General features: G+C 52.5%; 1 protein-coding gene and 1 long non-coding RNA gene across 2 annotated transcripts in view; one reads left to right on the top strand and one right to left on the bottom strand.

Annotated features, from left to right (window-relative positions):
- Positions 1 to 69: 69 nt before the first annotated feature.
- Positions 70 to 2379, bottom strand: LOC309890243 (uncharacterized protein; the record flags this gene model as incomplete). Its single annotated transcript, XM_082783929.1, has 4 exons — positions 70 to 774; positions 897 to 984; positions 1308 to 1619; positions 2368 to 2379. The coding sequence occupies 4 exons, from the start codon at positions 2377 to 2379 to the stop codon at positions 131 to 133; spliced, it is 1056 nt and encodes a 351-aa protein (XP_082640055.1). The 3' UTR covers positions 70 to 130.
- Positions 2380 to 4106: 1727 nt separating this feature from the next.
- LOC309890353 overlaps positions 4107 to 22779 on the top strand; it is a 48127-nt gene continuing 29454 nt past the window's right edge. Inside the window, exon 1 of the long non-coding RNA XR_014319409.1 lies at positions 4107 to 4183. This is a non-coding gene — a long non-coding RNA (uncharacterized lncRNA). The remainder of the gene's footprint in view (positions 4184 to 22779) is intronic.

Here is a 22779-nt window from a genome sequence, read left to right as displayed (position 1 = left end):
TCAAACTGCCCCCGTCTCTCTGCTTCCCCCTCTCTCTCTCCCTCGCCTCTTCTCCTCTCCCTCCCCCCCCCCCTCCGCCACTTCAAGTTGCAAAATCAGAAACGGCAAACAAGGCTGTCGGGAGAGGCATTCAGGAGAGTAACACGCCGGACACGCACACGCAGGCAGACACGCGCGCACACGCCCGGCACACGGCTCCCCACTCGCGCACACGCACACACGCACGGGCACAGGCACACGCGGTCCGGGCGCTACGAGCGCGGAGGATGTGCAGGCATAGAGGAAGCCGGAGCGCCGCCGAGGAGGAGGAGGAGGAGGAGGTGGAGGAGGAGGAGGAGGAGGAGGAGGAGGTGGAGGAGGAGGAGGAGGAGGAGGAGGAGGAGGAGAAGGAAGAGGAGGAGGTCGCCGCTCGCCGCTCGCCGCCGCCGGGGCCCGCGGAGGCTGCTCCCACCGCCGCTGCCGCTGCCGGTGCGGGCTCTCGGGGCGCCGCCGGGCCGGGGAGGAGGGAGGTGGAGGCGGAGGAAGGATCCGGCCTCCGGCGATCAGGGCATGGAGGTGTCCGGGGGCCAGGTCCAGGGCAGGGCGCCGTCAGCCATTCAGGGCGGCGGAGCCGGGGAGCGCGGCGGAGGCGGGCGGGGAGCTGAGGCAGTTTGATCCCGTGTCGGCGGCGGAGGAGGAGGAGGAGGAGGAGGTTGCCGGTCGCTGCTCTTTCTCTCGAGCTCGCTCTCTCTCGCTCTCTGTGTCTCTGGAGCTCGCTCGCTTCTTCTTCTTCTTCTTTTTTTTTTTTTTTTAAAAAAAAAAAATACAAAAAAAAAAATCGGATGTGACTAAATTCGCAGAGGAGACGAATTCACGGCGAAGTGTAAAAATAGAGAATGGGAATAATAATGACACACGCAGGAAAAAGAGAGATCCAAAGTAGGTCGAATAAATAAATCCTCTTCTTTTCCTCTTTCTTGCCCCTTCCTTCTTCTTCTTCTTCTCCTGTGAGAACACACGATGCTGGTTGCAGGGAAGGAAAAAAAAAAAAAAAAAAAAAAAAAGATCGGTGGAAATCGCCCCCAAAAGGTTCTTTTTTTTGTTTGTTTGTTTGCCTAAAAAAAGTATTTCGGGTAAAAACTCATCAGCCAGAAGCAGAGCCCTCCCCCAAAATAAAAAAATAGGCAAGAACGGTCAAAATAATAACGGTATTAAGATGTGAACGCGTTCTCTCTCTCTCTCTCCGAGCTTCCCCCCCCCCCGTCTCTCTCTCTCTGCTTTTTCCCCTTTTTTCTTTCTTTCCGATTTTTTTTTTTTTTTAGTTTCACCTCTCTCTTCTTCTCTTCTCCTGCAGGAATGAAGCGAAAGACACAAGGAGGAAGGGTGGAAAAAAGAAGAAAAGGAAGGAGAAGAGGGAGATGAAGGGGAGGAAAAAAAAAAAAAAAAACAACTAATAGAATATGCAAGAAAGGGGAGCGAGAGAGAGAGAGAGGGGGAGAGAGAGGGAGCGAGAGAGAGAGAGAGAGAGAGAGAGAGAGAGAGAGACCCAAAAAATGAATGCGTTTAAACGGGAAGCCTAGCAGAGCAATGTTTCCGAAAGGGGGATCTGCGCGAATGTCTGTATATAGTGAACTTTGACACTACTATTGAAACTGACACGTTTCTATGGAGATCGCTGCCTTATATGGAGCTCATGTCAAGGAGCCAAGAGAAGGGCTGCTGGCAACTGATAATCAAAGGCGACTGACTGGTCAGAGCCCTGAATTGGGGGGAGAGAAAATGGGAGGCTAAGGTTAGCCAAGCCTCCTTCACTCCATTGGTTACCCCCCCCCAGGTCTTTTTTTTTTTTTTTCCTCCCTTTTTTTTTTTTTTTTTTTAATTCTCTGCTACCTACTGACTGGGATGGGGAAGGGAGGGGAGGAGAGAGGGGGGAGTGAGGGAGGGAGAGGGAGGGAGGGAGAGAGAGAGGGGATTCTTCTGACAAGCACAATTTACATTGAGATCGCCCTGCGCTGCTATTTACTTTGAGACCTGATTAGTATGGGTCGTCTACGGTCTCCCTCGCTCTCTCTCTCTCTCTCTCTCTCTCTCTCACACACACCCCAGCACACACATCAAAAGAGGAGGATGCATTGCGATAGGCGGAAAGGGGAATTAAAAGGGAACGATTTGGGCACCCCGTGAAAAGTTTTTTTTTCCTTTTTTTTTTTTTTCCTTTTTTTTTTTTTTTCTCAGCGTTTTAAATTGGGATTCCTGTATCTGTTTCCAATTGAAAAAATAATAATAATAAAAAAAAAAAACATGCGAGGGATTTTAATGATGGAAAGGAAAGCACGCCTTGTGCAAGAAGCAGTGCATGTGCCCGCGTGTGTACACTTGCACACGCACGTTCACGCACATATTTGCATCTGTGCGCGCTCCGACCCCACTTCGGGCTATTTTCGCGGCCGGCCCTTCCCGCCCAGCCCCTACCGCGCTCCCCCCCTTCTTTTTTTTTTTTTTTTTTTTTGGGGGGGGGTGGTGGGTCGGGTTGCTAAATCTGTGCCCCTCTCTCCTCGCGCTGTTTTCCGAGGGGCGGCAGGGGTGCTGTGGGGGAGGGAAGCTGCCCGAACCCCTCCCTTCCCAGGCGCCCCCCCCCCCCCCACCATCCAGCCGCCCCCCCCCTGCGCCCCCTCCCTCCCCAAGTAACTTCTGTCCGCGCCTCCCGCGCGGAGCAAACCTCGGTGCCGGCGGCCGCGGCGCTGCGCGGCTGGGCGCGGAGGGGCCGGCGCGGTGCGGCGGAGGCAGGGGGGGGCTCGGAGGAGGGCGGTGGGAATATAGGGGAGGGGGATACCGGGTGGGGAGGGGGATGCTGGGGGCGGCCGCGCTCCGCGTCCCGCAGCGCCCGGCGCGGCTCGGCTCGGCTCGGCCCGGCCCGGCCCGGCCCCGGCGGCGGCGGCGGCGGCGGCGCGGAGCAAGAATCGCTGGCGCCGGCTGCCATCTAGCGGACAGGAGACCACCGGGGGCCCGCCGGGCACAGCCCCCGCCCCGCTCCGAGCCCCCCGCTTCCCGCCGGGTCCCCCCGACCTTCCCGCGGGGGAGGTTGCGCGACCCCCATCTCTGCCCCCCGCCCCCCGCCGCCCCGCTCCCCTCGCTTTCTTCTCCTTGTTTTATTTTATTTTATTTTTATTTATTTTTTTCCATAAACTGGGGAGATAATAGGAAAATAATAATATATTTTTAAAAAAATATATAGCGGCTGCGCCGAGGAGAGGGAGAAACCCCTTCTTTCTAAGCGTCCACCTCCGCTAGACTCCTTCCTCGCAAGCCTTCCTTCCCCGAAACCTCCCCCTTCTGCGAGAGGTCTGAAATTCGCTCTGGGTCGAAAGACTGTGTCTGACAAAGAAGAAACAAAGTGTTAAAAAAAAAAAAAAAAAAAAAAAAAAAGGAAAAAGAGAGAAAGAAAAGGCTACCCTCCTCTTAGCTCCCATAAAAGTTTACAATCAGATGGTAAGCCCGGGGAAAAGCCTACAGGGGGAAGAGGGATGAAATATATGACAGAAGTTTTATTGCCATTATTATTATTATTAATTTATTTATAAGAGATGTTGCTTTCATTTAAAAAAAAATAAAACAAAACACATACACACACACTCAACTTTGATGTATCGTGATTACTTTTTTTTTTTTTTTTTTTTTTTTTTTTTTCCCTGTCAGCTCTGAAATCCAAGGCTGGGAGTCGGCTGGAAAGGAGAATCCTTCATCATTTCTGAGATCAGAATAAACGCTTGATTTTGTCCCGAAATAATGAAGAGATTTTCAATGAGTCCCTTGGCCAAGCCGTCTCTATTGTATATTGCATTGATAAAAAGGATGTTATTGACTATGCAACAGTAGGCTCCTTTCCTCTCTCTCCCTCTTTCTAAATAAACTCTCGGTCCTGTCTCTTGGTCATTGAAAAGGTGAAACGAATAAGATTAAATCAGACAAAAAAAGCAAGCTCGGTATGTATATCATCCAGATTTTACTCCCCAGACTGTGAAGAGACAGGGAGTAAAAGAGGCAGAGCAAGGCACGGAGAGAGAGGGAGAGAGAGAGAGAGAGACAGAGACACAGACACAGACACAGGCAGAGGGAGAAAGCCTGAGCGGAGCTGGACGGACCCCGCCGCCGGAGCCCGGCTCCTCCCGCACCGCCGGCCCCGCTCCCGGCCCGGCCACCCCAGGCAAGTCTCGCTCCTCGTCCTCGGGCTTTCGGGGGGCGGCGGGGGCGCAGCGCCTGGCGGGGACACCCTGCCCCCGCCCCGGGACGCCCCCGGCCCGGCCTCAGCCCCTCGTTCCCGCTCCGGGGGCGCCGACACCGCTGCTTTGACCATGAGCCCAGACCCCCTCCCCAAACCCCCGACCCCCCCCGTGTGTGGGTATTTGCACACTCCCCCCCCCCCCCGGCCCCTCTGACACGCGTGTTTCTCCGGGCGGCCCCACGCGGGTGGCGGGGGCACGGGCGGCGGGCGGGCGGCCACCCCTCGCAGCCCCCGAGCACAAGTTGCGAGCATCCCAGCGCGCTCTCCTTTTTCACCTGCTCTGTTTGTTATGCGATCACCTAATGAAAAGATCGATGGCAGCCTGTTTATCTGCGTGATAGTGTCAACAGATTAAACGGGCAGCAATCAGATGCCTCCGAGACGAGACGAGCAGGAGCGGGCGGGGGGGGGACAGCTCAAACCCACCCGAGTCGCGCTGCTGCGGGAAGGGGGAGCGCGGCGGGGAGGTGCGGGCTCCCCTCGCCTCGCCGCGGACCCTTCGCTGCCTTGCCCAGGGAAAAGGCGACAGCATCATCGCCCCAGCCAGCCGGTGCTGGGAGGGCCGGGGAAGTTCGTGGGGGTCGTGGGGAGAAGCCCCCCCGCGGCGCCCTGTCCCCGTGCCCACGGCCGTGTCCCGGGTGTGAGCGAAGCGCAGCCGGCGGGAGGCATCTCCTCTGCCCTTCTCTCCTCTCTCCTCTCCTCTCCTCTCCTCTCCCCGGCGAATTGCAGGGGCGCGCAGAAACGGCCACAGCTCGCGTGTAATTGGGAAATGAGCTGTGATCGCTCTCTAACCTCTGCGGGTCCGGGATGGGCAGAGGAGAGCGCGCCGAGCATCTCTGAGGGGCTCAGCCCTTATTTCCCCTCCGTCGCCCCGCACTCCGCTTTCCTCAGGCTTGGGGGATCTGAGCTTTGAAAGGATTTAGGGTTCGATGTGTGTATTTATTTTTGTCTTTTTTTTTTTTTTTTTCCCCTTTCCTTCCCTTTCTGTATCTCCCTCTTTCCCCTTGGTGTAACCCAACCCGGGGCCGCGCCAGCCCCTGTCTCTCGTCCCCTCGTCCCCTGCGGGAAGGAAAAGTTCATTCAGGAGATGAGCGGTGACAACTTCTAAACGCTATTTCTGGCGGGGGGGCAGGCGTGGGGGGCGTAATGTGAAAGCCAGTTGCAGGTAGGGCTGTTCTCTGAGCGTCACGGCAGAGCGCGGCGGGCGAGCAGGGAGCTGAGATTTGGGTTTTCCAAAAACCAAATGTTAAACGCCGGCCTCACCTGCCGAGCCCTGCGAGCAGTGTATGTGTACAAAAACACCGTCACACACACCACACGCGCGGACTCACATGTGTGTGTGTGCATATATGCACACGCAGGGAGCGGAGGAGATGGGGGACAATAAATATATAGGCTGCTGTCACAGGACCCGGCGAGCGGTTCTGACGTGTAAAAATTTCCCTCTCTGTCTCCCCAACTTCCAGCATTTTCACGTCTCCTGCTCCGCCAGGGGACAGGGCGGGATGTGGCAGGGACAAGAGGGACGCTGGGGGCTCCTTTTGCCCTGCTCCCGGCCGGGCCGCGGGCACTGTGAGAAGAGATGGAGCTCCCAAATTGGGGAGGGGGCCCTGGTACGGCTCGGCATGGCTCGGCACGGCTCGGCTGCCCCCGCAGCATCCTCGGCCAGGCCTCGCCAGCCAGCGTTGCCCAAGCCAGGCCTCATCTCCCATCACCAGCGCTGGGGCCTTCCTTCCCAGGCCTTTCTCTTCTTTCCCTTATTTTTTGCTTTAAATTTTTACATTTCCCCCCTTTTCCCATTCTGTCTCCCATTCCCTGGCCAGCCCTGAAGGACAACCGAGTTGTCTGACCGGTGCAGCAGAGGATGCACGCACCCGAGGTGGTGTTTCACGGGGGGAGAAGCGATCGCTCCCCGATTTGGGAAGGGGTCTCCGCCGGGGGCTGTATCCCCCGTCCGTGTGTCTGTCCGTGTGTCTGTGCGTGAACCTCCCGGGGGGACCAGGGCTGGCTCCTCCCGGGACTTAGGGCTGCTCTCTGGGGCACCTGCCCTCAGCCTGCCGCCCTCCATCCCCTCGCCCCCCCCCCGGGGGCCGCCGGGGGGCTTTGTGTGGCCGGACCCCCCGGCCTGCCGCTGGGTGGGCACCCCCCGGGGGCACCCCCCTCTCCCCTGCAGGTGTCCCCTCCGCCATCACCACGGCCCTCCGGGGTCATCCCCGCAGCCTGTCGCCAGACCCACGCCTCGCCCAAGGGTGGGGGGGGTCTCCTCCTTATCCTTCTCCCACCCCCCCAGCGCTGCCCCACGCCCGCAACCCCCTCCCCAGCCGCTCCCCCCCCCCTCGCCTAATAATCTTCTATTAAATCACTCGTGGGAGTGGGCTCCCCACGCCGCCTCCGGCGCGACCTTCCCGTGGACGAGGGCCCCGGGGGGGGGTCACGGGAGGTGGTGGCGGTGCTGGGGGGCTCTGCCCCGCTGCCCGTGGCCCTCCGCGGGTGCGCAACCCCGCGCCGCCCCCCCGCCCCCCGCCGCCGCCTCCCCGCCTGTGCTCCCGTGAATTATTTTAGACGGGATTGGCAAAAAGCGGCGTGACAGCGGACCCCCCCGCCCGCCACCCCCTCGGGAAGGCAATCTGCCGTCCCCGCAGCCTCCCCGGCAGCGGGGCCGCGCCGAGCCGGGGTTTGTCATTTGTTAGCGCTCAGAAGTACCGGGCTGCGGTGCCAACCCGAAAGCAGAGCGCTGAATCACAACTTTGCGCTCGCCATCCATCCAAACAGAGAAGCCTGAACATCCGAAAGTCTGCCTTTTCCCTTTTCTTTTTCTTTCTTTTTCGCTTTCTTTCATTTTCTTTTTCCTTTTTTTCTTTTTTTTTTTTTTTTTTTCCTAAAGAAAGGAAAAAAAAAAAAAAAAAGATATGTGTTCCTGGAAGTAAAAAAAGACGTCTGCGTGGGGAGGGGAGAGAAAGCACCCAAACCGAAGGCCACTTGTCTGACAGCATAAAGGAGCATAGCAATTCCCAAGCAGACTCCAGGAAAAGAAATTGATGACCTCTTGATGCAAATCAAACCTTCCTATATAAGGCAAATCTGGGAATCATTTTCAACACACTGGTGAATCCAGGACCAAATATTTACTTTCGGCACAAATAAAGCTGCGGTGATCTAAGCGCTGAAGCCAAAAGAAACAAAAGTGTACAAAAGCCATTAACGCGAGGCTTTGCATTGAAACACGTCTGACCGTGTCTTAAATCCTCGACTTCTGTTAGGGATGAATTTGGTGTTACTTATTATTCCGAACTGGGCTAGGGCTTTTGAGGAAGAGCTGACGTTTGGAAACGAGTTTGAAAGTTGTTAGATTGTCCTGACAATACAATCGGCTGCACTATATAATCATTTCCTTAATAGTTACCTGTCAGATATCCCATTTCTTTTACTGCAGGGATTAGTCCATCAGAAGTAGATCCGAGCTGGACTTTCCGCAGACCAAAGACCGGCTCGAGCATTTACTGTCACTTTCTCCCCTGCATCCGAGATAAAATGGTGCAAAAGTGTTTTGCTGGGGAAAATGCGGTGGTGTTGCTGGTACCAGCAGTAAGGATATAATCATATTTACCTCATCAGAAGTTGATCTAAGTAATAAACCTTAGCATTTTCACTTAAACTGTCAGGAGGGAGATATGTTTATTACAGCGCATTCCGTCTGCGTGGGGAGGACGAGGATGCGCTTTAGATAAAGTTTAGGCTAAACAGAATAAACACAACAAATCGCTCCAGCCCAACACAAAAGCTGTAAATGACTGCTATGTATTTTACCATCCGCAGGCTTTTTTTATTCACACGTTTCTAGGGGTGAAGCCCGGGCATATCCAACGGTGTCGTTAATAAGGTATACAAAATTGCCTGATCCTACCAAACGGGGCTAGAGTTATATGTTTTATTGTTAACCCCTTGCACTGAATCTTCTGAAGCTGAAAGGGAAAAGGAAAGGGCTTTTGTCCGAGTTGATCCTTGGCTATTCTAGGGCTCAGGTTGGTGTGAAAGGGACGAGGAGGTCACTTGAAATCTCCTTTTATCTACTCCTATTTTCTCTCTGGATCAGCAACTTTGAATAGACACCATCTAATCGCTCGTAATGGAAAAAAGGGGGAAAAAAAAAAAAAAAAAAAAAGAGAGGTGTGTGTGTGTGTGAATGTGTGTGTGTGGTTGGGGAGGAAGCCCTGAGAGCAACGAAAACGCTCTTGCCCCGGGGCCGCCCGGCTGGCGCTGCGGCCCCCTGCGCACCCGCGGAGGCTCCCCCAGCCCGCAGCCGCGCTCCCCACGGGGCAGGACCCCCTGCCCGGCCCGGGGGGGTCCATGCCGCTGCCCCTCGACCCCCAGCCAGGAACGGCGCTGCCCACAGGGCCGCTGCTCCCCCCTGGCCCGCAGAGCCTCCCGGCTTTGGGTTTCGCCCAGCCAGAGCCGTCGGAAGAGCGTGTCTTACGCTGTTTTGGGGGGATGGAGAGAGGGTACGGGGGGGGTGGTCGTGGCCCCGGCCGCGCAGGGAGCTGCAGCCCCAGAGGGGGGCAATTAACACGGGTGTGCTGATTGCCCGAGCCCGGCGGTGCGCGGGAGGTGCCCGCGGCTTTCGGTCGCAGGCAGCGGTCACCGTGCCGAGGCGGGCTGTTGTTTTTTTTGGGGCTTAGGGTGAAGGGAAAATGGCTTTTAAATAAAAAGGGTAGGCGGGCGAAAGTGGGGGCCGCTAGCAGATAAAAAAAGCTTTGTTCCAGAGGCTCACGCCAGGGCACTATCTCTTCCCTCCTAGCCGCTCAGAAATTGGCGTTTCTCTCTGGGTCCGGGATGCTTTGGCTGTAAATTCCTTCAAGTGACTACTTTGTTGCCAGGGCTACAAGTTCCCATCCCAACACACAAATCTTCCCCACTGCAGGACCAGCTCAAGCCATGGGCAGAAGTCTTGACTTAAGAAACCTACTTCAAACTCCTTGGAGTGCCTCCCCGCTAAATACCTGCTAAAGTCCGCGGTTCAAACGAAGGGCTAAGCAGTCCTGCCCCCGCCTTTCCCCCCCTTCTCTCCTGTGATGCGTTTTGCTGGGACTTCTGCTGAATAGATGGCGAGAAGAAGCCCAGTCCAATAAAGATTAAATTAAGTAGAAGAAATCCAGCCGGTATATATTTTGAAGCTCCGGTGGGGCGTCAAACCGATGTTTAACACATTTTTTCCACTCACTGTGCACAAGTCCTGAGCCCGGACCGCCTTTTAATTCCCCCCCACACATCTCTTTAAAGTGGGGAGGGGGTCGAGGGGTTTCGGGGGGTGGCGGAAAAGTGCTCCCCCGACCGCAGTCCGCCCGCCGTCCTCCGCTGCCACCGAAAGGGACCGCAGTCCCCGGTGCCACCGGGGGGGGTAAGGGGGCACCCTGACCGAGGAAAATACACTTTTTTTTTTTTTTTTTTTTTTTTTTTAATTTCTTAATCAAACCATCTCAGCACGGTGGGCAGACACTGAGCCCTCCAGCACTGCGGAGATGGGAGCCTGGCTCTCTCGAAAAAGCCGGCTCCGTCGCCTGGAAAAGTTCAGCGTGACTTGGTAAACGTCTGTAAATGGAAATAGAAATGAATAAATAAACCTCAAACCAGGTAGTTTGGGTGTAATAGTTTAGCAGGACTAATTGCAGACAATGGAGCTGAAATGACTTTTCCAATTAGCTGCTGGTTGGAGTTTAGTTGGAGGAACTGTCAGCTCCAGCGATGGGTAATTGCTTTATTGCTCACAAAACTATCATCTATTTAGAACATATGTGCTAATTACTCTGGATGGGCGTCGGAAAAGAGACCATAAATCTATTAGCACTTTAAAAAGTCTAGGGTACTTGTGAGCGACCAAACTCCCTTCCTTGGTGCGCTAAGGGCGGGATTCGGTCCCGGACGACGGGCTCTCCAGAAAATAAAAATAAAATACAATAAACAGACGGAGTCACTTGTATGCTAGGGTATATTTGCGCCCTCGGGGGGGTAGGGGTGTGGGGGGAGAAGAGTGGTCATCTCAAAGTGAGGAAAGCCTCTTTCTGTAGACCAAACTGGCGCAATAAATCACTGTCATAAAAACGATTTTCCTCTTTAGCCCTGCACTATTTTTTTTTTTTCAAAAAAGATTACTTTAGAAATCTTTTAATTGGATTACTGTGGAAAATTAATCTCCTTTAGGTTTGCTAAGTTTGTGTACCAAATATTTGGAATTAATTCAGTGTCACAAAAAGCTTCCTGGATGCCTTTTGTTCGAGGTGGCTAGGAAAAGGGACAGGTAAGGAAGGTGGCATTTCACCGTGCTCATTCGCGTGTACCCGGAGCTCTCAGCGCTTATTCACTCATGCCTATGTCGCATTACAGCGCATAAAACTGGCACTGTGAGGTGATAAACAGGGCTGTTTGCTGGACCGTGTTGCGGATCAGGGCTCCAGCGCGGGGTGCCTAGTTTGGCAGGGGCTGGGAAGGGGGGAGAGGAAGAGAGAAAAAAAAAGTTTTGCCTGCCCGAGGAGGAGCCCCGCAGGGTCAGAGGAGCCTCCCTGGGCCGAGGCTGTCCCCCGGTGCCCCCGCCTCTGTCCGCCCCTCTGCGCGGGTGCGGATCCGCTCCGCCCGCCTGCGCGCAGCCGGGGCCGGCCCCGTCCCCAGCCCTTGTCGGGATGCGGGGGGACCCCTCGGTTTCAGGCTGGGCTTCGCCGCGAGGAGCAACCCCCCGAGGTGTGGTTAATTGGTGGTGGATAAAGGTGTAATGACTTGTCAGGGAGACGGCGGGGACGCTTAACGTACTGTCTTCTCCCCCCCCCCGCGCCTTTTATAAGCGGAGACACGCCATCCCTCTGCTAAAAGAGCAATAAAGCCGGGTTCATTTATTTATTTTTACTTGTTTATTTTTCCCCGAAGGAAACGAACCTGCAGCTCGTTCTCGGTGATTTATACGCAGGATGCGGCACCGGCGGCGGGGAGGGCGGCGGGGGCCGGGGGCAGGCGGCGGGGAGCGGCCCCCCCCGCACACTGCGGGTGCGGTGGGGAGCGGGGAGCAGCCCCCGGGCAGGGCAGGAGGCAGGGGTGGCCCGGGCTGCGCAGGTGAGCGGGCAGCACCGGGTGGGCACGACCCGGGCAGCAGGAGGATGGGGAGAGGTTTTGGCCTCTGGATCGCTGGCCGAGCCCGGCGCAGCGGTGATTTCCCCGCGCCCGTCCTCTGCGGAGCAGCGGGGAAGCGACGGGTCTCCCCAAAACCCCCGTCCCAGCCGCTCTTCGAGGGGTCCGTCCGTCCTCGAGGGGGTTTTAATTAGAGTTTGCCTTTTCCGAGTCAGCATTAAATTTTTAGTGCCGGCCGATATTGAACTGCGAACGGCCGAGCGGGACCGTGTGCGCTCAATAAGACCCGTGGGACGGGTGCACGCTTGCACGGCAAAGACACGGAGGAAAAACACCCGGGGACGTGGGCGCACGCTCAGGTGCACGGTGAGAGACTCGCTCCGCACGCCCACGGCGTTTACACGCGTTTACACGAGCGCTCACACGCGGCCGCAGGTGTGCGCACCAGCGTGAGGTCCCTGCCTGGATGCCACACAACTTCGCCGCTATTTCCAGGCAGAATGTGTGCACACACACATATATTTATATATATACATATATGTATCCTGTCTGCACAGCCCTGTGGTCTGCGGTGAATTAATTACTGCGGCACTAATCCGGCCGTAAATCGGCTCGGATCCCCGCTCACCTTTTACCTCCCGCTCGCTTTTCTGCCGGCTTCCCTGCCTGCGCTGCGCACAGGTAAAAGTTTCCCAGCCCCGTGCTGCAGCTAAACAGATTAATACACGTTGACAGACTCTTTATCCCTCTTCGCACAATGTTAAATGAATCTTAAAGTCCCTTCTGAGTCAAACCGGGAACTCTCTCTGTCTGTCTCCCTGTCTATCTGCGTATGCTTTGGATGTGCCCTGTGGAAATTGTTTACAGTTTGGAAGACTCTAACCTTGATTTTCCAGCTTTGAGCTCCCTCTGGAAGCGGAAAGAGCAATTACTCCACATTACTGTACATATTTTATTGCCGTGATAGATAGCAGGTGTTTCAGCTGCCGCTATTGTCTGCCTCCCTCCCGCAGACGGAGCGGAGCAGCTGCACCGGGTCCGGCTGCCCCGAGCCTAACCCGCACAGCCGGGCCGAGCCGGGCCGAGCCGGGCCGAGTCGGGCCAAGCCGTCGGAGCCTCGCTGTCGGGCCAGGGGTCGGCGGGGTGTCCCCCGGAGCATCCTGCCCCGCGGGACCGGAGCATCCCCCGAGCTCCTGAGCAGCCCCGCTGCCGTCGGGGCGAGGTGACCGTCGGAGCAGCAGCCCCCGTCTGGCCTCCGTGGGGGGGCCGCTGGCAGCTCGGCACCCCCCGGCCGTGCCCCCATCGCCCCTCGTATGTCCTGGGGGCGTGGGGAGGGCGCTCAGGCAGGGCGGGTGGCCGCGGGCTGGAAGCGGCTGTGAGCAGACGGGCACGGTGCTGTCTGCTCCGTGGGACCGCGTGGGAGTGGGGTCGCGCCACGCAGCCCCCCCGCAGCCCGCCGTGTGTGCCCCTCCCCCGCCCCCCCGCAGCCGGCACACGCGGGTTTGTGTGTACACAGCGAGGAGACGCTGCCTCTCGCCCACGCGCGATATAGATAGCTCGGTTGTGGAAGCGCATCTTTCCCCGTTTAATTTCGGGAGTGCGGGAAAGTCTAACGCAGGGGGTAACACACCGAGAGGAGCGGCGGGGGCAAAAGCAAAAAGCGGGTGAGAATGGCTGCTGGGATGTGAGGTGCGAGGCAAAAAGGAGGAGGGGGGAAGACGAAGCAGCCCCCTCCCCGGCCCAGGGAAACAGCTAGCAACCTCGAGCGGCGTGCGCTTGGCCACAAAGTGCCCGGGATGGTTGCTTTTGATTTAGGGTATGCGGAGCTCCTTCGGAGAGGAAGGCAGGGGGTTTATCTGCAGTGAGTTGCAAAGGTGGAGGCTGCGCTATGCCGGAGCATCCCCGAATAGCATTAAACTGTTTCATGGATCAGTGTCATGATGACGTATGACACACCACAAGGGATCATTATGAGTGACTGGCATAATAGACATGGATAGTGGACCAAAGTCTCCTTGACAATTCCTCGTCGTATGTCTTGGGGGGATAGTTTTACATTCCTGATCCGTTTATTTGGAGCCAATTCCGGGAGAAAGACACACGAAGCACACGACCGAATCATTCTAAGTAGGATGAAGACGGGCTTACACGGCACAAAGGATTGCGGGGGAATTCTGACGAGGTCACCAGTTTAGGTACAAAGCACTTGGCAAAACACCTGCTCCGCCTAATTAAGCAGGACGCCCCTGCTTCCCTACAGCCAGCCCGGGGAAGCGAGGGCTCAGCCGCGCCGCACCGAGCGCGCCCCCGCGCTCCCCCGCGCGTCCCCGCGGGGCCCCTGGGTCTCGGCGCGCCCCCGACGCCCCTTGTTAGGGCAGGGGACCACGGGCGCGGCCCCGTGTCCTGCTCCCCACACGTGGGCCCCGGGACGGGCGCGCAGCCCCCGGCTCCGCTCCGCCGCCGGGGGTGAGGGTGGAGAAGGGCAGCGCCGCCGTGCCTCGGGGCGGAGGGGCAGGAGAAGACACGCGTCCGGTGAAGGCACCAAACCCTGAGAGACGTGTACCAGCATCTCTCCTCGCTCCTCATTGCGTTCGGGCTGCGGGTTTCCTTTTTTAAAAAATTATTATTTATTATTATTATTATTATTATTATTATTATTATTATTATTATTATTATTATTATTATTATTATTATTATTATTATTATTATTATTATTATTATTATTATTATTATTATTATCCCGGCTCCGGCTGGAAGTTTGGGCTTCTTTTCCCTCTCCATGGTTGTCCCCAGGGCTGTGCCCCTCTCCGCAGGTGTCCTGAGCAGGGAAAGAGGGCCCATGAACACCCCGAAACCCTCCTGGGCGGGCTGGGGCTGCACCCTGGGAACATCTGCGACCTCCAACAGCATCCAGAGGCGGCATTTATCCCGCCAGCAGCGGGATGAAAAGATGCAGCCCCGAAACGAGGAAGGAAATCACCTTTCAACCTGACACCGAAAAAACCCCCACCACCCAAACCACCCAAAAAAACCCAACCCCGACACCCAAGCTCTGCTGGTCCAGATGTTGCAAGAAGTTCACTAAACGTGTGAGCAGGTAACGCAGGGAACAGCGACATTGTTAACAGAAAACATCTAATTAACAATGACTTCATTTGATTGGGAGGATGAAAAAGCCTTTTTAAATCATTCCAGATTTACTGGCCTAAGCGCAGCCAATTTATGAATATGGAGGCTGTATTGAGTCTGCCTTCTTTCAAGATGTCATCCGAGGGGTAATAGTATAGGTGAAGTCATTTAGTTACACTGTGGAAACTTTTATAGTCCCTTTCTTGGGAATTTAATTCAGTGCTTCTTCATTTTATTAGGAACAGACTGACTCCATCAACGGCGCTCTCCATGTTTAGAGGCATGACTGCTTGAAGCAATTAGGCTCCCCAATTAGCATACTTCTCCTGACCCCAGCAGCACCACCAGGTCCTTACATTATCCATCTCTTCAAAGTAAGGGAGAGCCGGAATAAAACATGCCTCCCAAGTGTCCAGGGTGGTGAAACCAACACGCAAAACGGGCTACCAAAATTACCTCTTTGCCCTTAAGGGGGCGAGAAAATAAAACCCTCCTAATAGCACCCCGACAGACAGCAGCACGGGCTGTCCCCGCTCCAGCCGCCCCCTCCTTCGTCTGTCTGTCTGTCCGTCCGCCCGTCCGTCCTGGGGCTGTTCCTTGCATTTTTGCGCGGATTTCCAGAGCCTTGCTGTCCGACGCCTGCCCGAGTCGGCCCCCGGCTCTGCGGGGGGCTCTTGGGAGACACCGAGGCTGCCCTCCGCCGCCGGCACCGGGGGACCTCGCTTCTGGGTCCCCCACATCCCGAGGGAAGGTCAGGTGCCGGCCCCGTCCCTCTGTCCCTTTGGGCACCGGGGGACTTCTAATCTCGCCACCCTGCCCCTACTCCGGGCTGAAAACGGGGGGTCGGGATCCGACCCCGGCTGCGGGGCCCGATCCTGTGCAGCCCCCGGGGCTCCGAGGAGCCTCCCCCTTCCCGGTCCCAGGAGCCGGTGTCAGCCACCTGCCCATCGCGGGCAAAAGGGCTCCTTCTATTTTTTATTCCTTTTCTTTCCCCCATTTTCCCCCCAGTCCTACTGAAAACCCACGGAGGAGACCCGGGGAGCCAGCACGCGGCAGATAGAGCCATCCGCCCAGAGCTTCACAGCACTATGGAAGAAAAATCTCTATAAAACGAAATAGGCAATCAACTGAAATCTATCCTCTTTAAATAAACTGATTCCTTAGTATTTTCCCAGTGTTGCTGTAAGTTGTTGTCTGTGATGTCCCCCAGGGCTCTTTCCTCTGCTCTCTGATTTGGTGTATAAAAGCAGCTCTGAATGATGGATTACTGTGTCATTGCAGCCTGCGAAGGATTAATTTGTTTCATTGATTTCTCTTTAGGCAGATTGCCAGAATTCTCTGCTTCCCACCTTTCCCCGGGACTTCCAGCAGTAATAGACAGTAATAGCCTAAGACAAATCAGCCCATTCTTGTAAAAATAGAAACGCAAAATCCTGAAGTCCCAGGAAAGCCATAAAGTTTTTTTTTTTTTTTTTTTTCCTTTCTCCTTGTTGTGCTGCAAAACCACTGCTTCTGAAGCCGAGTCCACCTTCCTTCGTTCCCCTTTTCCCCTTTTTATAAAAAGGGTTGCGGGGTCCTTCGGAGGGGGCTGCTTAGCTCCAACAGCGATTTCCAGAGGCAGCTGCATGCGAACGACGGGCATTTGACAGTCGCGGCGAAACGTTTTGTTCATGCCCAGCAGCAGGGGTGGGAGTCGCAGAAGGACGGAGTAGAGCTCACAGTCCATTTTTTTCTCAGAATCCCGGGGCCGCCTATAGCTAACCTATTGCCGGCCAGTCGGGGGGGACCGAGGTTTGTACCAGGTCTGGTACGAGTTTTGGGGACCGGGCTCTCCCCAATTCCTCTGCGTCCCATCCGGATAAATTGGTCGGGAACTCAGGCCTCGGCACATCGGGGGGGGAGGGGGGGGGGCGGCAGCCGGCTCCTTTCCCCCACAGGCTGTGGAGGGGCCAGAGGGTCCGAGGGAAGCCCAGGGCACCGCGCCCCTTACCCTTTTTCTGCCCGCCCCTCGCCCAGCGCGGACACGGGGCAGCTGTGCTGATCCATTGGCTTGCCCCACGCTGCGCTAAAATTGTATTGATTTAGGCTTCCCACGTTAAACTCTGGAGGTAATTAGTCCCGTGGTGAAAAGTAGTGTTGTCATGTGCCGATGTCCTTCCAGTCGGGGCTTGTGCAGGGCTGTGCCATGCCAAAACAGCACTTTTGGATAGCACCGGCAGCAGAGAGGCATTTATTTCACCTCTATCTACCTCGTGAGGAGAGTAGCTCAGTAGCTACTTTCAAAGGGACACAAAATTTATCGTACTGGATAGCACAGATCCATTCAAGCATTTCAAGCCTAGGAAATTTGGAACTTGCAGACCTGTATATATATATATATATATATATATATACACATACATACATATATATATATATGTATATATATATATATATATATATATATATATATATATTTTTTTTTTTTCTGCTCTCCAGGAGGATGTTAGCCTGCTACTTCCTATTTTAATTTACTGTAGTTTCGGGTTGAATCCAAATACCAGTACTTGGGTCACAGCATGATTTCCTTGATGTAGTGCCAGAAAATACTCCTTGCCCTGCCTGAGCAATGTTCTTATATTTACTCGCATGAGTCCCTCTGTGGTGTGCAAAGTCTAACTTTTCCCTTCTCCACCTAGTGTAGTTTCAGAAGGAATTATAATGGGAGTCATAAAGTCATAAAGAGGGTTGTGGGTGCGTTTTGGGAAATCCCTAGAAATCACTACATTGTCTGGAGAAATGATATGGTGTGGGTTAGCCTGCAGTAAGCCTGGAGGGAGAGCTGGTGTCCTGGGGAATGCTGTGAGCTTCCCTCCAGAGGTGCCTCTGGAATAACAGGGTTGCCCTGCTCAGCCACAGCACAGACTGGCTCTGCCTGGCATCCCAGATCCCGATGGCTAATCACTGTCAGGCCACCTGAAAAGGAAAGGCACAAATGCAACAGTTCATGCTTTTCCTGCTCTGATAGCCAAGCCCCAGGGAGATTTGGCTCTGAATGCAGGGCTCGTCTTGCTTGGGAGCAAATGCCCCCATCCGCTCTGCCCCTTCCAATCCTCTCCAAGCTTATGCAAAGGGAACCCTGCTCCTTTGCTAAGCACCAAGGAAAGTTATACTCTTGGCAAAAAATGGTAACAATATTCTTGGCTTGGAAAGCCTCAGTTAGGAGCAGAGACAGATGTCCACCCCCATCCCTCCCGTTTGCAATAAAACAGGCAGAATCCATCACAGACCAAACTTGAAAAGCTTAAGTGAAGCTCACATCCTTTCATCCCTGCAGGACTGGAGAGAAACAGAGTCTGTTAGATTAGCAAACATTAACCTCTCGCATAGTTCTGGATGTAGGATTAATGTCTACTGAAGGGACAGCTGTATGACCCTCACACATACACTAACTATACATTAGGGCTGTCACTCTATCGATTGGGAGAAGTTTGTGTGAAGAAGTGCTCCCCACCAGGGAACAAAACAGACTGTAGCTGGAAAAAGCTATTTGTGCTCTGCTAAGGCACACTTCTAAAAACTCGGTTCCCGTTTATGGAGCCTGAGACACAGATGAGCCGAAAGCCGCGTGATTCACCCCAAGGTCCTGCCGGATGCAGACCACACACAACCTCCAGCTGCGACCTTGGGATCATCTCGTCTCTGGGCAAAGCACGGACGCATGCCTGTGCTGGGTTTGAGACTGCCCACGTGAAGTTTTGGCCCCGGCAGGGTTCTCACCAGTGGTACAACACCAGCGTAGCCATTCCCACTTAGGTCACTTGGAAGAGTCTTGTTTTTCTCCAACATTTCCCATCTGTACCCTCTTATCCATGAGAAAGAAGAAAAGTGGGTGAATAGTAAGTTTTCCAAGCCCTCTTCCCATTAAAATAGGAAAATTTTATGCTGTGAAAACACAGGTTGATTGTTTCCTAGGGCTCGCTGGACTAGGTACAAACACGGGGCTTGACTCCGGTCACACCCTGTTTTCATGTTAGTCCAACTGCCCTCATAGCACAGGAATTCCACAGATGTACCAGGGAGTTCAGTGCCTGTCTGAAAACAGACTTGTTTCAGTTACATAAATGAAAATAAATGCTTATTGTTGAAGGTTGTTTATTAAATGTTAATGGTTTATTGGAGTTAGCTCCACACAAATATTTGGATGTCAAATATTGAGCCTTCCAGCCCCTGATGATAGGAGAAATGACGGTGCTGTGGGCTCCCAAGCACCCTGTAGGAAGAAAAGAGAGAGGTACGCTACCAAAAATATTAAACTTTCGTTAATTATCCCTCTGGGCCTCATCTGGAGCTGGAGAGAAAGGTCCTGTGGGCAAGAGTATCTAGGGGGCTTTGTGTGGGTGCAATAAGTTACATAATCAGGCTGAAGCTGTGTAGGCTGGACCCAGACACAAATCACCCTGAGAGCATGAGGAAACATGAGTGTTTACCTGATTTGAGCTTGGGCAAAGAGGGAGAGGGCAATGTGGATCCCAGTCCCTCCAGGCAGAGAGAGCAGATGGACCACAGCTTGCAATGCCCAAGACTACAGGGCATTAAATGGCAGAAAACCAGCTCCTGCTGGGTAATTGCAAGAACAGGCATGTCGTGGGATCCCAGATCTATGAGTCCAGGTCCAGACACCTGGACCAGGGTAAGCTGGAAAGCTCAGCAGCTGAGCTGAATCTGGCCATGACCTGTGCACCCACCACAGGGCAGGAGGGGTTTGTGGTCCTGCGTGCGCAAAGGCTGCCTGGTGTGGAAGTGTCTGGCAGCAGATACCTGACCCAGAAGCTTGTACTGGAGCTGTCTAGTACTAGAGATCCCCTGCCTGATCTGGGAAGGTGATGCACCAGGAGCCGTGATACCTGCCGTGGTGCAGAGCAAGAGGCAGCATAGTGGGAACCCATCAAACTGTGAACCAGTCAGGAATTATCCATCAAGACAATTTCCAAAGGAAATGCCAATTTGACAGGAGAACATTTCAGAAAAATATATCAATTTCATCAGCTCTTTAAACAGGGAAGCATCAAAATGCTGTGTTACAGCACTCCTGAAATATTTTCCATCACTTCAAGTTCACACTAATAACAGAAGCAAGATACAGGGAAAAGAAGCTGCTTTAAATCCCAGTCTTCCAGTCAGGTTAAAACAACAGATTTTGGCTGCATTTATTAGTCCTTTCTGACACATTGCTAGAGTCTCAGGCTTTGCTCCGAGCTGCTGCAGTGCTGAGACCCTGACGTTGTGGAAGATGCAAGCATTGGCTGTGGCTGGCCCAAATCGACAGGTATGGGGAAAAACAAATCCCGGGGGGAAGAGAAACAAAGCCGTCCTCTCTGATGGGCACAGCGGGGAGTCGCGCCTTGCTAAGCCCGGATCCATCTCCTTATATACTTTGTATAAGACAATTGCTAGGCACTGGGCCCAACTTCTGGATAGCATTAAGGAGAGGATCCTGACTGAAAAGGTAAACATTCAGTCAGACCTCTGACACAGTTTATTTTTGGTGTATCCAACTGCTGGGAGTAGGTTTTTTTTTCATTTCTGAGGGCTATGTGTTCACCGCCTTACATGTGGGCAGGCAGGGAGTGGCCGGGTACGTGCCAGAGCAGAGACCTCAGCTCCAGAGGTTCGAGATCCTTCGGGGAACCTCAGCCCCTTTGCTATTGGCTCACCTCTGCGAAACTAAGTTCAAATGGCCAGATGAAGGGTTGGAAAAATAAATAAAAAATAAGTTCGTTGTGGCGCAGACACAGGCCCCAAAACCGGGCATGGTTACTTCCCCAGAACTGTGTTCTCCCAGCAATGAATTTGATATTTTCATCAAAGCAGACAAAGATAAGCAACAGCTGGTATGCTGTGGGTGTCTCAAAAGTCTGCTGAGGTTTAATTACAACTTTCCCAGGAATTTATTTGTTTTTAATTCACCTAGAAATTCAAAGTTGCTTAATGTATGAAATGGCATTCAAGAGGTTAATGCTCACACACTCCTCGGCAGTATTTAGAAAGGAAGTATGGTCTCTTGCCCACCCATTAACCTCTGCTATTATGGGGCTTTTATACCAGCAGCAGTAAAATTCACCTCCCCGTTGTATGTGTTCTTATATCGAAGATCAAAGTCCTGTAGTTTGCAAAAACATGGAAAGTATAGCATAATTAAATCTATTTGTTTAGTTAGAACTCAGTGTTTAATGAATAACAAATTTCTGCTTGTCCACAAAGGGCATGAATGAAACCACCAAATGAATTAGCAGGGATTTCTTGTTTTCGGTTTTACAGCTGTCACTGTATTGATACTTCATTTTTCCTGAGTGAGTAAAAAGTTAAAAGTACATGGCTTACTCTACAAGTGCCTCATTACTATGATCACAGGCAATGCATTAAAAATGGTGGGATCCCACATAACTCCAGTGCTTTACATAGCTATTAAAATCAGCTGCACCAGCCATTTCTTTCAGTTTGCACTGTGCTAAACCTCCTTAAAGAAATGTGGATCTGTCTCTAAGCAGCTTTTCAGCTTTACTATATTTCAGGATACCAGGAAGACTGTCTCTAGTAAACCATGTATCTGTTTTGCTGGAGAGCGTGGCTGTGGGAGGGAGGTACAGAAGTCTCATCCTAAAATCTACTGATTTTTAATGTGACAGACACAAGATTTCTGCACAAGCTGGAGATTGGAAAATGGCTCCTGCTGGATATCCTTTCCCACAGAGCTCAACATGATCTTTGTTGACTGATGCTTATGGTGCTCCTTCAGCTAGACATTTACAGTGGTTTTAGTTGGAGAAAGTTCTGGATGTAAATGCAGTAAATACTGCATAATTGACTAAAGCTACATTTTGACCTTGTGCATTTTATTTGTTTGTGCATTCCATGCCCACTTTTGAAATGACAGTAGCAGGAATAAAGAAATAAATAATATTAAAAATTAACTATGACACTTCTCTATCAAAATCAACTGTTTTGTCTTTTTTTTTTTTTTTTTTTCCCTGCTGGTGGTGGATTTTCCCTAGCATTTGAATAGTGAAGTCAAAAGTATTTCAATGTTTTATTACACCTTTCATCATTTACCTCATCCTAGTTAACACAGACAAAATTATCTCATCACTCTTGCCATTTCGGTTTTCAAATTTCCTTTCTCATTTACCGACACAATGGCACCCTGTTTGGTCCAGGAATATTTCCACAGATTTAAGTTCAGAATGCTGTGTTTTCATTGGCAATAAAAAGATGTCACAGGACGTGAGCTTTGCAACTGGTTACGCTTCAATTGTAGTTTACATTTGACTTGATATTGTCCCTTTGAAATAACAACAGCTTCAGAGAAGGTGTAAAATGCAGGCAGTGATCTCTTGCGATCATTATGAAATAGCAGGAGGATGCCTGTAACAGTAGGAGCAGTGTCCTGGCTATGTTCCAGTTTGGCTAACTGCATCTTGTTTTTCTAAATTCAGGTTTATTTGGGAGCCTGATCCGAAGCATCCCAAAATAGCTGTTTTCCCATTGCCACGTTCTAGTCCCAGACTGGTTGTACTCCACTCTGAGGTGAAACCATGTGGAGAAATGAATTAAAAAATGTTGCTTTAAATGGGAGGGTCTGGACCTCACATCTGGATTGCAGATAGAGGGCCAGCAAAATGCTTAAAATCCTGTCTAAAATATCAACAATGCTCTTGTAGAAATATATTCTAAAATTAACTTTATTGCTTGACATTTGTATCTTCCCTATCTTACATACTACCCCATACCATGTAAAAGAAAATTGAAACAGCATAAATATAAATGAAAACAAGAGGCAGAAATCTGCTAATTGACCTACTCTGTAGATAGGGGAAAATGTTGAGAATAAAATCACAACACCATCTGATTCGATCGTCAGGATGTCGAAAGCATAGGATAGTATAAGATAACAATAAGTGCGATAGTGAACAATGAGTTAAAATTTCAATGAGAAACCATGTATGAGAGAGATACACAAGCAAAGGACTTTCTGTTTAATGCTAGCTGTGCGTTTTAAAAGTTTTGTTTTGCAGCAAAAGTCTGAAAAAAGAAACTAAACATTAAAAAAATCTGTACTTTTGCATGTAATTAGCACATATTAAAGCTGCAACTTCCGCACAATTTCAGAGTTTAGAGTCGTTGTTTCTCATTTCCAGATCTATCTAGAACTATCTACCCATTTTTACCAGATTACTGGTAAAAATACAGAGTTAGAGGTCACATCTTAATAGATAATCATACATTGTAAGATGCTTCTC

This window comes from Aythya marila, assembly GCF_965140915.1.
Source record: "Aythya marila genome assembly, chromosome: Z".
Taxonomy (NCBI): Eukaryota; Metazoa; Chordata; class Aves; order Anseriformes; family Anatidae; genus Aythya; species Aythya marila.
This window is presented reverse-complemented; position numbering and strand designations above follow the sequence as displayed.